Source organism: Mauremys mutica, chromosome 5 (genome assembly GCF_020497125.1).
Source record: "Mauremys mutica isolate MM-2020 ecotype Southern chromosome 5, ASM2049712v1, whole genome shotgun sequence".
Taxonomy (NCBI): domain Eukaryota; kingdom Metazoa; phylum Chordata; order Testudines; family Geoemydidae; genus Mauremys; species Mauremys mutica.
This window is the reverse complement of record NC_059076.1, coordinates 45733014-45746123: the sequence shown is the minus strand read 5'-3', so window position 1 is coordinate 45746123 and position 13110 is coordinate 45733014. Positions and strand designations below refer to the sequence as shown.

The 13110-nt window shown below is 38.7% G+C and overlaps 1 protein-coding gene across 5 annotated transcripts in view; it reads right to left on the bottom strand.

The window, feature by feature from the left end:
- The window catches only part of SPATA5 (spermatogenesis associated 5), a 314315-nt gene that overhangs the window by 261927 nt on the left and 39278 nt on the right, over nt 1-13110 (bottom strand). For all 5 annotated transcript variants that reach the window (XM_045018603.1, XM_045018604.1, XM_045018601.1 and 2 more), the window contains exons 4-8: nt 11331-11389; nt 9455-10087; nt 6053-6182; nt 4889-4945; nt 3621-3744 (exon numbers count right to left, since the gene is read on the bottom strand). In XM_045018603.1, coding sequence (XP_044874538.1) covers nt 3621-3744; nt 4889-4945; nt 6053-6182; nt 9455-10087; nt 11331-11389 — 1003 coding nt within the window. The remainder of the gene's footprint in view (nt 1-3620; nt 3745-4888; nt 4946-6052; nt 6183-9454; nt 10088-11330; nt 11390-13110) is intronic.

Genomic DNA, 13110 nt, shown 5'->3' with positions numbered 1-13110 from the left:
TTTCCTATTGTAGCACATTGCCTCATGGGAGCTGTAGTTCAGGAGCCTGATGCCACCATGGCCTCCAAACTACATCTTCCATGATGCACCTCCATATATGTGACTACCATGAGGCACCATGCTGCTGAGTCCCAGAAAAGATAGTGTTGCCTGTTGGGCAATATAATCATATCAGGGAACACAGCCCAAAGGAGAACATGGGAATATCAACTATAATCCCCATGGGACAATTCACTACAATAGGGAAATGAAATTTAATATTGAGCTGACCCCAAAAAATTGTTTCAGGTCAGTTCAACAAACCAAAATATTTTGATTCAGATCAAAATGACCCAAGGGGAAAAGAAAATGTTGTATATGTATTATATAGATATATAGATATAGATAGATATATAGATATATAGATATAGATATATATAGAGATATAAAAATAAAAAATGGGGGGGGGGAAATCCCCACAAAAATTTCAAATTTTTTGCAGAAAACTGAATTTTCCCTTGGAAAATCATTGCAACAGAAAAATCCTGACCAGCTGTAGTTCCCATTAAACAGACAACACCACATAATGGACTACAATGGGTTCCAGTAATCCTCTAGGTTGTTACCTCTGAGATGAGATAAGGATGACATCTATAATCTTTATCTCCTCCTTTGGCTACACCTACTATAGCTCCCAGACGGATTAATCTCCTTAATGAAGGGGAAAGGAACTCTTTTTCTAATCCCCGGAAGTCAAAATTCTACAGAATCTTGGATGCTGCTCTCTGGGTCAGGTTTAATGTTCTGGCCCAAATGAGCCAGGTGGTATGACAGTCCTTGCCACCTCAAATCACCCAAGATGGCGGCCATTATTCTGATGAATATACTCAGGCAGACAATCAAAAAGAAGGAAGCAATACAGAAATTCAAACTGTCGAACGCAAACAGAAGAAATCTCTAGTTACACTAGCCCATAAAGAGTATACAAATACACATCTTTCAGGTTAGTCAATGTAAAGTAGCAAATCAAGTTTCCAAAGAGAATTTATAATTGATTAACTGATTCACTCATTAAGATCCAGAAGCACCTCTACCCTCCTCAAGTATTTTTATTCTTAAATGTTTATTATGAGAATATTTTTCTCTGGAAATATGAGAAAAACTAAAAGCACTAAAGCTAAAAAAATTTAAGAGTTTGAAACTAAAGTATTTCAAGAAGGTAACAATATTACATTAGCAATCATAATAAATAATATTTTCCTCCTTTTTTTTAAAGTGACCCCCCCAAAAAAACCCTAAGGTGACACTTTTTTTTATTGGGGGGGGCGGGGGAAGGAGAAATGGAGCAGAAATTCATAAAGTAATCCCAGACAAAAGAGAAAGGACTCAGCTCTTTACAAAGGTATTCCATGCCCATTAGGCCAAAAAAGAGACAGACAGACACAGACAATCTTCCTCCAGCATGGTACTACTCCTTAGGATAACCAGAACATACTGTGATCTATTTTGGAACAGGGATGAAAAGGCTGAGATTTGCTTTCTGACTTATAAAAGAAAAGGCTACCCTCTCCAAAAATGTGGGGCTCACTCAGTATTTAACTACATATTTCCAGATAGTGAAAATGGTCTTCCTCTTAGAAGAGGATCTGATTTAGTGGTATGTGTCAGAACATTTGTTCTAGGGTGATGACTGGGAAGGTCTTTAAATCATTATTTGATATATATACTTGCTCATAAGCTGCTTCGTTTATAAGCTGACCCCCCCGCCCCCCTCAAGATGGATAAGTAAAAATGGAAACATTTTATGACCCGTTCATAAGCCGACCCTATAATTCAGGGGTCGGCAAACTTTGGCTCCTGGGCCATCAGGATAAGCCACCGGTGGGCAGAGATGGTTTGTTTACCTCGAGCAGCCGCAGGCACGGAGGTAAACCTAAGTAAACAAAGTGTTCCAGCGTGCCAGGACAGCAACTGGTGGGGAAATTTTTTTTGGGGGGGTGGGGGGGAGGAGCTGGGAGTCAGCGGAGTAACCCCTGTGACCACCCCCCACATGACCCCATCCTAACCCAGGACCCCCACACTCTCCCCATCCCATCCCTTCCCACCTTATCTGGGGAGGATGTCTCTGGCCTCGCTGGAGCTGCTCCGGCAGGCTGGGCAGCACAGCTGCAGCCTGCTCTGGCAGGCCAGACCGGGTGGTGCAGCCACAGCCTGCTCTGGGGGCCAGGGCCAAGCGGCATAACTGCAGCCTGCCAGCCCCGGAGCTGCAGCTGCTTTGGAGGCTGGGGGGAGACCAGCATGGCCAGAAGAGGACAGACTCTGGCCCCGCCTCTTCCCTTCTGTCTGTGTTGCTTCCCCTTACTCCCTCCGTTGGGGGGATAGGCTGTGTCCCACCTCTCCCTCTCTATACCCGTTCATAAGCCGACCCCCTTCTCTGGGGCTTCCCTTTTTTACTAAAAAAATTCAGCTTATGAACGAGTATACATGGTAATTCAGTAACTCAGCCAGATATTATGGGTCTATTACAGGAGTGGGTGGGCGAGTTCTGTGGACTAGACGATCATGATGGTCCCTTCAGACCTTAAAGTCTACAAGTCTATGAAGTCAGAGGCACCACCATGCAGTAGCAGGGTAGTGGACTAGAAATCGTAAAACCTATGTTTTAGCCACACTCACATTATCCTGCTGAGCGGCATTACTCAACTCTCTCCACCTTTCTTTCTTTAGTTTCCCCATCTGAAAAGTGGTGCTATAGATGAAGAGCTCTATATAAGAAGTAAGAGAGATTTGAAAGTGTGGTGTTCAGAATTTCCTCAAAAAGACTCTACCCTTAGAAAGAAGATCCATCGGTCTTTGCCAATAGGAAATATCCCCTCCCTATAGCCTTATATAGAGGGCTATTTGAGCTGCCAAAATTTTATGCAGGAGATTAAGGGAAACTTGCAGTTAACATCCACCAGATTTTTATACACACTGCTTCTAACTCAGTGCAAAAAAACCACACACCTCACACTCCTACCATCCTTTGAAAGATCATTGAAGTCAACAAGGCCCTAAATATTTAGTATGGGAACTGAAAGAGTATCTCAATGTGGATTTTGGATCCCTCAGCAATCCAGGCCAGATGGAAAAAACAAAAACAAAACAAAACACTACCAACAGTATTTTCATTTAATTTCCGAATAATCTATCTGTTTTGATTTGATAAAAAGATGCCTCTGAAGTCTTACATTTATCGCCAAAAATCAAAAAAAGTGGGAGATGGGAAAGGACAAAAAGCAAACGGAAGAAGGTATATACTCTTTTCTTTTGCAGTTCAAAAATGTCTCAATGTCAAAATACACACACGTACTATATTTGAGGTTTAATTTCTGTCAAGTGTCACAACAATATGGTGCTATACTCTTAAAATAAATGTAATTTACTGAAGGAAATCACTTCTTAGTATTAACCCTATCTATAATTAGTAAGGGACACACGTCTTCTCTTTCTTTTCCCTTAAATTCAATAAGGATATTAGATTGCTGTCTAAAAGTTTCTTCTGATTCATCTTATGCTGGCCTGACTGTGCTACAAAATCTAATGCAGTTTATTCAGTTCTTCCCCTTAATACACTAATTGTATCAATATACTTTGCTTACTGAGCCAATGCCATCCATCAATGTTAGTAATGAAGCTACAACTCTTTTTTCTACTTCATTCTGAGCCCCTTCTCTCTTCGGACAGAGTGCATCCAGCTCATCAATAAATATAATTGATGGACGACTGAAAGAAAAAAAATAAATAAAAGCAACTTATCTGCCAATTGTACATAGTAGCATTTAAAACATTTAGGCTTCGATTTTCAAAACTAATGGATATGGATACCCAATTCCCATTAAAATTAATGGGCATCCAAACCTCCAAGGTGACTGAAACTTTCAAGCCTGAAGTATGTTTCTGCTCCAATATACAACTCTGTAAAATGTTATTGTTCTCAGATTCTATACTGACCTTATTCTGCTGACAAGTAAAAAGATGGCTTTTCTAGTTGCTGTCCCTACAAATTTAAACTGGGACCTAAAAGTCAAGCTGGGCTCTCCCTTGCTCCTGTCCTCAGTTGAATTTGGCCCTTCAAATGAATTTAGTTTACAATTGTATTGGTTAAACCTGAGTGAAAATTTTTTAGTACTGAACCTGGCCCGATAGGTGCAGTCACACATGGTTCAGATAACCATTAAACACACTTAAGTACATACTACCTTCCCACAGTAATCACAACTTTCATGTCCACGCCAACAGGTTTTTCAAAAAACACAATATTAAAATTCTGTAAGATTTTAACAAGATTTTTGTTTTTCCGCTCAATGATGTCAGTGACAACTTTGTACCATTCTGTTTCTATGACGAAATATGGATAAAACAGAAGATGGGCTTCTCTGATTTAAACTAAATGAGTCTCTCTTTTGGCTCAAGTGGCAGAACATTTCCACTGGAAATTAGAAATCAGCCCAAATTAAATCTTTGCATCTAAACATCCTTGGAACTAAAGTAAACAAACTTCGGATCTGGATCCAATCTATCCGGCTTGGGTTCCTTTCTATTGCAAATGAGAGTTCTGAGTTCTAACGCCAACTAGGATGAGAATGTAATGTTTTATTTAGGACACATACTAATTGGTTTAGAGTAATATACAAATGACATTGCATTTCTAATAAGTGACCAAAACCATTAAATTTGTAGATTAGAACATCATTACTCTCCTTTGCGCCAAGATGCATATAAATAAAACTTATCTACATTTAAAATACCTTTGCAGGAAAAATATTACAATCCAGAGAACTTCATAAGCTTTTCTTTACACAATAATATCAAAATTAGTATCACACATGAACATGTATGTAATCAGAATGATCTAAAATGAATGTACCGTTGAGAGGCTTCAGCAAATATCTGTCGCAATCTTGATTCAGTCTCACCATAAAACCTGAAACAATCACAATATTTTAGTAACAGAACTTTTATTGTTTTCCAAGTTGGGGCAGGACTCTATTCCTTGAGTTTCCACAAGATGGTGTTCAAACCTTCAAAGCATCCCAGAAATGTGTGGCTTGTCACAAAGGTTATTTTAAATTTGCATTTCCACTAGGACAAGAGACTAAGGCAAAATTTATACTTTTTTAAAAATATGACCCATCTGTAGCCAGCAAAAATTAGGAGAAATAGTTTATCTCCATCTAGGTCAGAGATTCGTTTTTCCACAACCAAATCAATGCTGCCTGGACAAATTCTCATCTATAGCCTCATCCTTTATTTTACTGTGCTTTAACAAACAGTCCTTTTTGGACATACAACTGGCATGCAGATGCAGTTCTAATTATCTTACTAATTATTTATCAAATTATTTCCTTTTTTCCCCCCCATTCCACTGTGAGAAAGTAGAATGAATTATATTGTAAAAATAAGAATGGATTAAAGAAATGTTGAATGTACCTTTAAGCAGAAATAAGAAATGTTGAAATACAGGTGCCAGGAAAAGAAACATTAGGCATAAACAATGGTGCTAATGGCAAAACATTAACAGAAGATGGGTAATAGTTAGTAAGGAAAGAGATATGCATGCCTAGCCCAGGTAAACTTATCTGATTCTGCTTCCTTTGTTATCTTGTTAAGTTCTCACCCTTTTATCTGTATAAGATAGTTTGTGTCTTGCATGGTGCTCACATTATCTGGGTGTCATTAGCAGAGCGCTGTGCTAATAAAACAGAGCGGTCTGACAAACTGTGAGTCCTGAGTCTAACTTTGACAACTGCCATACACACCTCTCTGTACTATACTAGAAAAGATTCCTCTTCAAAGGAATGATGAAACCAGCCTCCTGTTACTTCATTTAACTGGGAGGTGACAACTATAATTTTCACTCTAGAACAATAAGCAGCATAATCCCTTCCCCATGAACTTCTGAGACTTGGGACATATACACTGGACCCAATTCTACATATTTATACACTGTGCAATTCCAATGGATATAAGCCTGTACAGAATTTGGCCCAATGTCTCTAAGTTACTGATGTAATAAATTAGATGAACTTACTTGCTTATAATTTCAGGACCATTAATAACTGTAACATGGGCTCCCACTTCATTTGCAACAGTTCTAGCAATCAAGGTCTTCCCAGTACCTGGGGGGCCATACAGTAGCACCCCTCTAGGAGGAGGAATTCCTTTAAACAAACACAAAGAGAGAAAAGCGTTACTTGTGCTTAAGGCAGTTGTGAACAAATCAAATCACCATGCTCCACCGCTCTACAATATACATGTCTACATTACCGATTTCTATATTCTACATGCTTCTATTTAAGAAATATAGGTATATACTAATTTTTAATAAACCTATTATATAAAAATGCTATTTTCCCAATAATCGTATTGAAATACTTCTGACTGAAAGCCTAGCATTAATTAAATCTTTATTATGTTACTCAAGATTCCTACAATATTGTTTGTACAAACCTCCAGCACAACAAAATCCACTCCACTTCATTACAGGTACACACACCCTAAATAATATTATTAAAAAGACTGGAAATACCAAATATAAGAATGAATGTGCCTCTGTAATAGCAAATATTAGATTGGGGATAGATGACAGCTACTGATGAGCACTAAGGTCAAACAAGGGCATCTGCCAGGAATGTCGGTAAAACAAGGTGTCTCTGCATATAATTAAAACAAGAGAAATTACAGCCAAACTGGGAGGAGAGACAGATTCGGAACACAAGTATATTCCGGAAAAATTAAACGATGTCTGCCTAGAGTCCAATAAAACAGACACACACCCAAAAATTAAAAAACAAAAGTTTAAAAGACAAAAATAGGTGGACTAGAATTCCTGACAATGGATCTTGGCAGAATGAGCATTTCTGAAATATGGTAGAAAGACAAATGGTCAATGAAATATTGTAAACCTGGCAATAAACTATACAAAGAGGACCAATTATACCACAGAGATGATGGAATAAAATCTAACGAGATAAATTTCCTGAGAACTATGGATTCTGTATGGATAAGCCCAACCCCTAGGAGTATATATGCAAGTAGAACAAAAAACTAAACATTAATTGACAAGAGTTAGGAAGAAACTTCCTCTATTGCCAGGTTACTCCTTAACGTCCACCGAGGGAATTGTTGCACATTCCTCTGATGCATCTGATGCTTGTCAATGTGAAGGAAAGAGACCAAGTGTCTGGTCTAGTATGCAATCCCTATGCTACTGTACTGCAGGTAACCACATACAGTAACTCCTCACTTAACGTTGTAGTTATGTTCCTGAAAAATGCAACTTTAAGTGAAACAATGTTAAACTAATCTAATTTTCCCATAAGATTTAATGTAAATGTGGGGGGTTAGGTCCCAAGGAAATTTTTGGGGGGCAGACAAAAGGCATTATATACTGTACTGTACTGTGGTTGGGAAGTGCCCCTGGCTTACCCCACACAGGCACAGCCTGCTGCAGGCAAGGATGCTAGGAAGCACCTTTGCAGCAGCAACAGCAGCTTCCCTGGAGAAGAACAGGCTTGGACTTTGCCAGAAATGCTCCAGACCTGCCTTTTCCTGTCCCTGCTCCACTCCAGGCCCCTCTCTTTCCACCCCCACTCCACCTCCTCTCCGGAGCATGCCACATCCCTCCCCCTCAAAGTCCTAAGCGCCTTCAAACAGCTGTTTGGCGGTGGGGAAGGGCTGGGAGGGAGGGCAAGGAGGCGGAGAAGCGGAACTTGTGCAATGCTCCCTTGTAAAGTCGCTGTTGTTCCACAGAATCTTACAAGCAGGCAGCCAAACGACGTTATAAGGGAACATTGCGCAACTTTAAACTAGCATGTTCCCTATCTGAGCAGGGACGTAATATTGAAACAACGTTAAGTGGGATGACGTTAAATGAGGAGTTACTGTATTCAAGCCTAATGATCTTGAAGTAAATATGGGGCTTGATCATCTCTCTGATGCCATTAGCAGAGGAAATGCTGATTATCCAGATGTCACCTGTGGTATGGTACGGGATTTGCAGCAGCATCCCTTCCTTGTCCCTGGCACATGAAATCCCCTGGTGCATCCTGAGGTTTGGGCTCTGTGGACAGAGCATGGATGGGCATTCTCCATGGCATCATCCCACAGAAACCCAGAGGGAAGCCCTACGTAATATAAACTGGCACACCCATCATTATCTTACATGGATTGTCCCTCTGTTCCAACAACCTACATCCCCCCAGAGGAGAAGCAATGCAGAGGCATAGGGCCCCTGCAATGAATATAATATATGGAGATATACCTATCTCACAGAACTGGAAGGGACCCTGAAAGGTCATCGAGTCCAGCCCCCTGCCTTCACTAGCAGGACCAAGTACTGATTTTGCCCCAGATCCCTAAGTAGCCCCCTCAAGGACTGAACTCACAACCCTGGGTTTAGCAGGCCAATGCTCAAACCACCGAGCTATCCCTCCCCAAATTCTGGCCCATCTCCCAAGACCACATGGATCTCAGAACATACGTGGGTTGGGGAGTCAAACACCTTGGCCATTCCAGAGAGAGACAAGTAATCCCCCTACTGACAAAAATGATTCTGAGGGTGAAAATCTGGTTATTTCCCTCACCTTGGCAGATTCATCTCACCTAGGTCACAATCTCTCCACACAAAGTGATTTATGGGTCAAAGCAGACAACAGGGTTTACTTCTTACAGGTTTTTGAATAGCAGCCACACCACTCTCCTACTCCTATCTATTCCCTTTTTAGAAAAACTTCCCTGGGACTTTAACTTTTCCTAGAAATTATGGATAGAAAACACCTATTAAGATCATCTAATCCATCTGTGCAAATGAAGGATTATTGTTCCCTAGAGTACTCTCTAGTGCTTTGTCCCATCTTGTTTTACACTGATTTAATCTAAGAAAACATCATAATAAATAATTTTAATGTTTAAATCATTGCATCCTTTCCTATTCACATGGGTGAACTGCACTATATTCTTTTCTATAATTTGCAGACAGAGGGAATTAAAAGGAGAGGGAGATGAGGGTAAAAACTAGAATTTGATTGGCTAGACAATCTTTACATTGAATGCCTTTTTTTTTTTTTTAAGGGAACTCTATAAAAACAGACTTTAAGCAGTGAAGTTACAGAAGAGTACCTGTGTTTTTCAAGTGACTGACTCTATAACTCCTTGCTGCTTGTCATGAGTTCCCATGGGTTACTACACCTTCACAGACTCTTCTCTCTAAGGCATGATCCTTACAGCCTAAACATTTGGTTGTTTAAAAAGGAACTGTAAAGAAGATCATTATAACAGAGTTTAGTTGGGAACTAAAGTACATCAAATCTGTATCATGCAGAGAGGGAGTATGTGTTTCATATAGAGTGAATTGTTAATATGGGTGAAAGAAGTGGTAAGTTAAAGAAAAACTTTGTCTTAGATTAAGAAAACCAACTCTTAGACATCATACCGTAACACTTAAACAATTCAGGCTGCTTCAGGGGCAGTTCAATTGTTTCTCTAATAGTTTGTAGCTGGCTGCTTAAACCACCTATCATGTCATAGGTAAGGGTAGATAGGTAAGGTTCTTCTGTTGCAATGGTCCGATTCTCCATGAAATTGACTCTAGTTCTTGAAGAAATGAAGTAAAATGTATCCAAATTGCATTTTGCTCCAGTGTTGCCAGTGGGTGGCAATCTCACACTGTCTTCGTCTCTGATTGATTCAGAACCATCAATAAGGTCTCTGACATTCCCCTCATCACAGAATTCATCTGTCCGGTCATAATCCTGCTCACCCCCTATCTCCACAGTATTTGAAGTAACTGGTGAACTTTGAGCTATCGGTTTGCATGGAGTGCTGGTAGATTCTCCTTCCTGGTTGTCTTCTATGTCCAACTTTCTGAGCTGCAAAGACAAGTTTAGAGCACTGGTCTCCAAGTCAGTCTTCTCAAGGACTGGCTCTTGTGTTTCACCGAAAACAGTACTTCTCTGCATTTTCAGCAGGGCCCCATCCGTTCCTTTCACCTTCGTCACCATCAAGTTGCAAGGTTTGCCATAGAATGTGAGATGCAAAAGGTTGCCTGGCAAAACTATCTTCCCATCTACAAGAAGATTAAATTTTAGTAAATAAAAATAAAATACATATGAATCTTATTTTCCAGCAATAATTTTCAAATATGAATGAATTAGAACAATTTCTCATCAGTAAACCTCTAAAACAGATGTCACAAATTAACTGTCCTAAAAGACAAGGTGATAAAAAGACAGGAAAATACAGTTCTCATCTAAAATGATCCCTTCAAACATAGCCAGCCTCCACAAGGATAAATATTCTGAATGACTTGCCATTGGTATATTTCTGGTTGTTTTAAATTTTGGAGCTCATAAAAAGGTACAGATTATATTTCAAGCAAAGACAGTTCCTTAAACTCTCTATTTATTAGTGTCTTCCACTGTCTCAAGATTTAATCACAAGTCTTATGAGACAGGATGCTTTACTTTAAATCCCAGCTCCTGGAGTCATGTGCTTATGTGAGAAACTCAGCTCGCTCTCGCTCTCTCTCTTAAAAAAAAAAAAAAAAAAAAAAGATTAGCCCCCCTGGTTGCAGAGAGCAGCTTGAAAATGTGACCCAACTGCAGCATAACAGCCCCAAACCAGAAGGCAAATTAAAAATAAATTTTGGATTATTTTTAATCACATGATTTTAATCCAATCTCATGATTTTTTAACTTGTGGGGTTGGCAATACCACTATTAATCTACTGATCAAGTACAATCCATTGCTTCTACTCCATAGCAATTAAATGTTTGAGTAGATGGACTAATCTTTTTTAGCTATGTAAGATAATTTCCTGTCCTTTCTAACTCACTCCTGGCTATCTACAAAACAAAGAGCATCAGCTTTGTCCAACATGATGGGCTGCTCAGGGTGTCAAATATGCTGAATACACTAAAAACTATACTCGACCTCATGGCAGAGTTTTGAATTCTCTCTCCTCATAACAGAAATAAATTCGTAACCACAATTGTTGGGAGTGCATAGCATTATAATGCGGAAGACCAAGAAAGACTTTTAAACCATCTCAGAATGAACTGAACTATGTTTCATGTAAGTATATTATTTGATATTCACACCGTACTGAGGTGATGTCACCCAGAATGAATAGGTCAATAAAAAGTTTAAGGACTTTGTAAAACAAGCTAGAGTCTTATGATGAAGTGCTGAAGAGGCAAAAGTCATTTTGGAATAAGCCTTTGATGAAGATAGTGGGTGACTGATATTTACTCTCAAAAAATGGCTTCTCTACTAAAATATATATGTAAAACAAAAAACAAACCACTTACCTAGATTTCGCAAAAGACAGGCAGACAAGTCTTCAACATTAATACAGGCGTCTTTGTCCCTGTGTTTGTGATGAAAAACAATTTTACAATCCCCTAGTAAATCTAAAAACAGAATCAGTCTATAATATCGATAACCCATGATTTACTCATTAACAGTAAATTCTTTGTTTTGCAGTATAGGATATAATTTAATTCTGCAAACAGAAGAAACTGACAGGCAAATTTACAACTTGCTCTATTTGACTCATTGTCGTATAGTCATAAATACGATGTAAATATATTTGCTCTAAGGCTAACTAACAACCAGTTTAAATATTAACATTTCTTTGGATTTTTCATATAAAATACTATATTTACAACAATAAGTCGTCAAGATTTATCATTCCTTAAAACGAGAAGCATGAGATACATACATCTCCCAAGTGACTACTGTTCTGACTTACAGTGAGGGTGGTTAGTTCATTTACTGAATCAGTAAATGATTTAGAAAAAAAACCTAATTTTATCCCGCAGGCCTGCAAATACTTTCATACATGAGTAGTCCATTGATTTTATGGACTATACATGCATTTGTAAAGATAAGCACAAATGTGAGCATTTGCAGATCTGAGGACCAAGCCCTTTACTTCGACTATACAAGGTTTTCCCTGCAGTATATTCTCTAATACTGTACTTCATTCAATCCAGTTTTAAATGAGGGATGTTAAACCATTTACCTATCAAGAGTATCAACAGTCTAATACATTACATTCAGGATTTTTTTTTCCTGATAATTAGCCTAATTTTTCTCTCTCTGTTTCTTCCCTAATTTTACCTTGTTCTGTAACCATGTTAAATAATTCTTCCACTTCCTTGGCATTTACATTTACACCCTTGAAATACTTGTAGGTGATCATCACAAACTCTCCTTTTTTCTCTTTACACTAAAAGAAAAAGATGCTTCTCAAAAGCCATAAATTAAAGCAAAACTTTTCTTAAAAAAAAAACAAAAAAAAAACCCCACATACCAGATACAGAAACTGCAACTAAAATTATAGTCAACAGAGGGAGTTCTAAGTCTACTAATCACAAAGTCTCTTCCCCAAATATTTTGACTGATCAAGGAGAAAATTCTAGGACAAGAAACATATCACAAATTTTTGAGAAACTTCAAGTCGCAATACAATTTTATGACCCTAATGCAGCAAACACGTATGTATTTAATTACCTTTACACATCTAAGTAAATCTCTTGCAGTCATTTAAACCAGTGGGGGTATGCAAATGTCATCCAGGGGGTATATCGACTCATCTAGATATTTGCCTAGTTTTATAACAGGCTACATAAAAAGCATTAGCCAAGTCAGTACAAACTAAAATGTCACACAGACAATGACTTTTACACTGATCTATATACTATATACTGAAATGTAAGTACAGTATCTATATTACAATCGATTTTATAATTATATGGTAAAAAGGAGAGGAAGCAATTTTTCAGTAGTAGTGTGCTGTAACACTTGTATTTTTAGGTCTAATTTTGTACATAAGAACATAAAAACATAAGAATGGCCCTACTGGGTCAGACCAAAGGTCCATCTAGCCCAGTATCCTGTCTTCCGACAGCAGTCAGTGTCAGGTGCCCCAGAGGAAATGAACAGAACAGGTAATCATCAAGTGATCCATCCCCTGTCGCTCATTCCCAGTTTCTGGCAAACAGAAGCTAGGGACACCATTCCTGTCCATCCTGGCTAATAGCCATTGATGGACCTATCCTCCGTGAATTTATCTAGTTCTTTTTT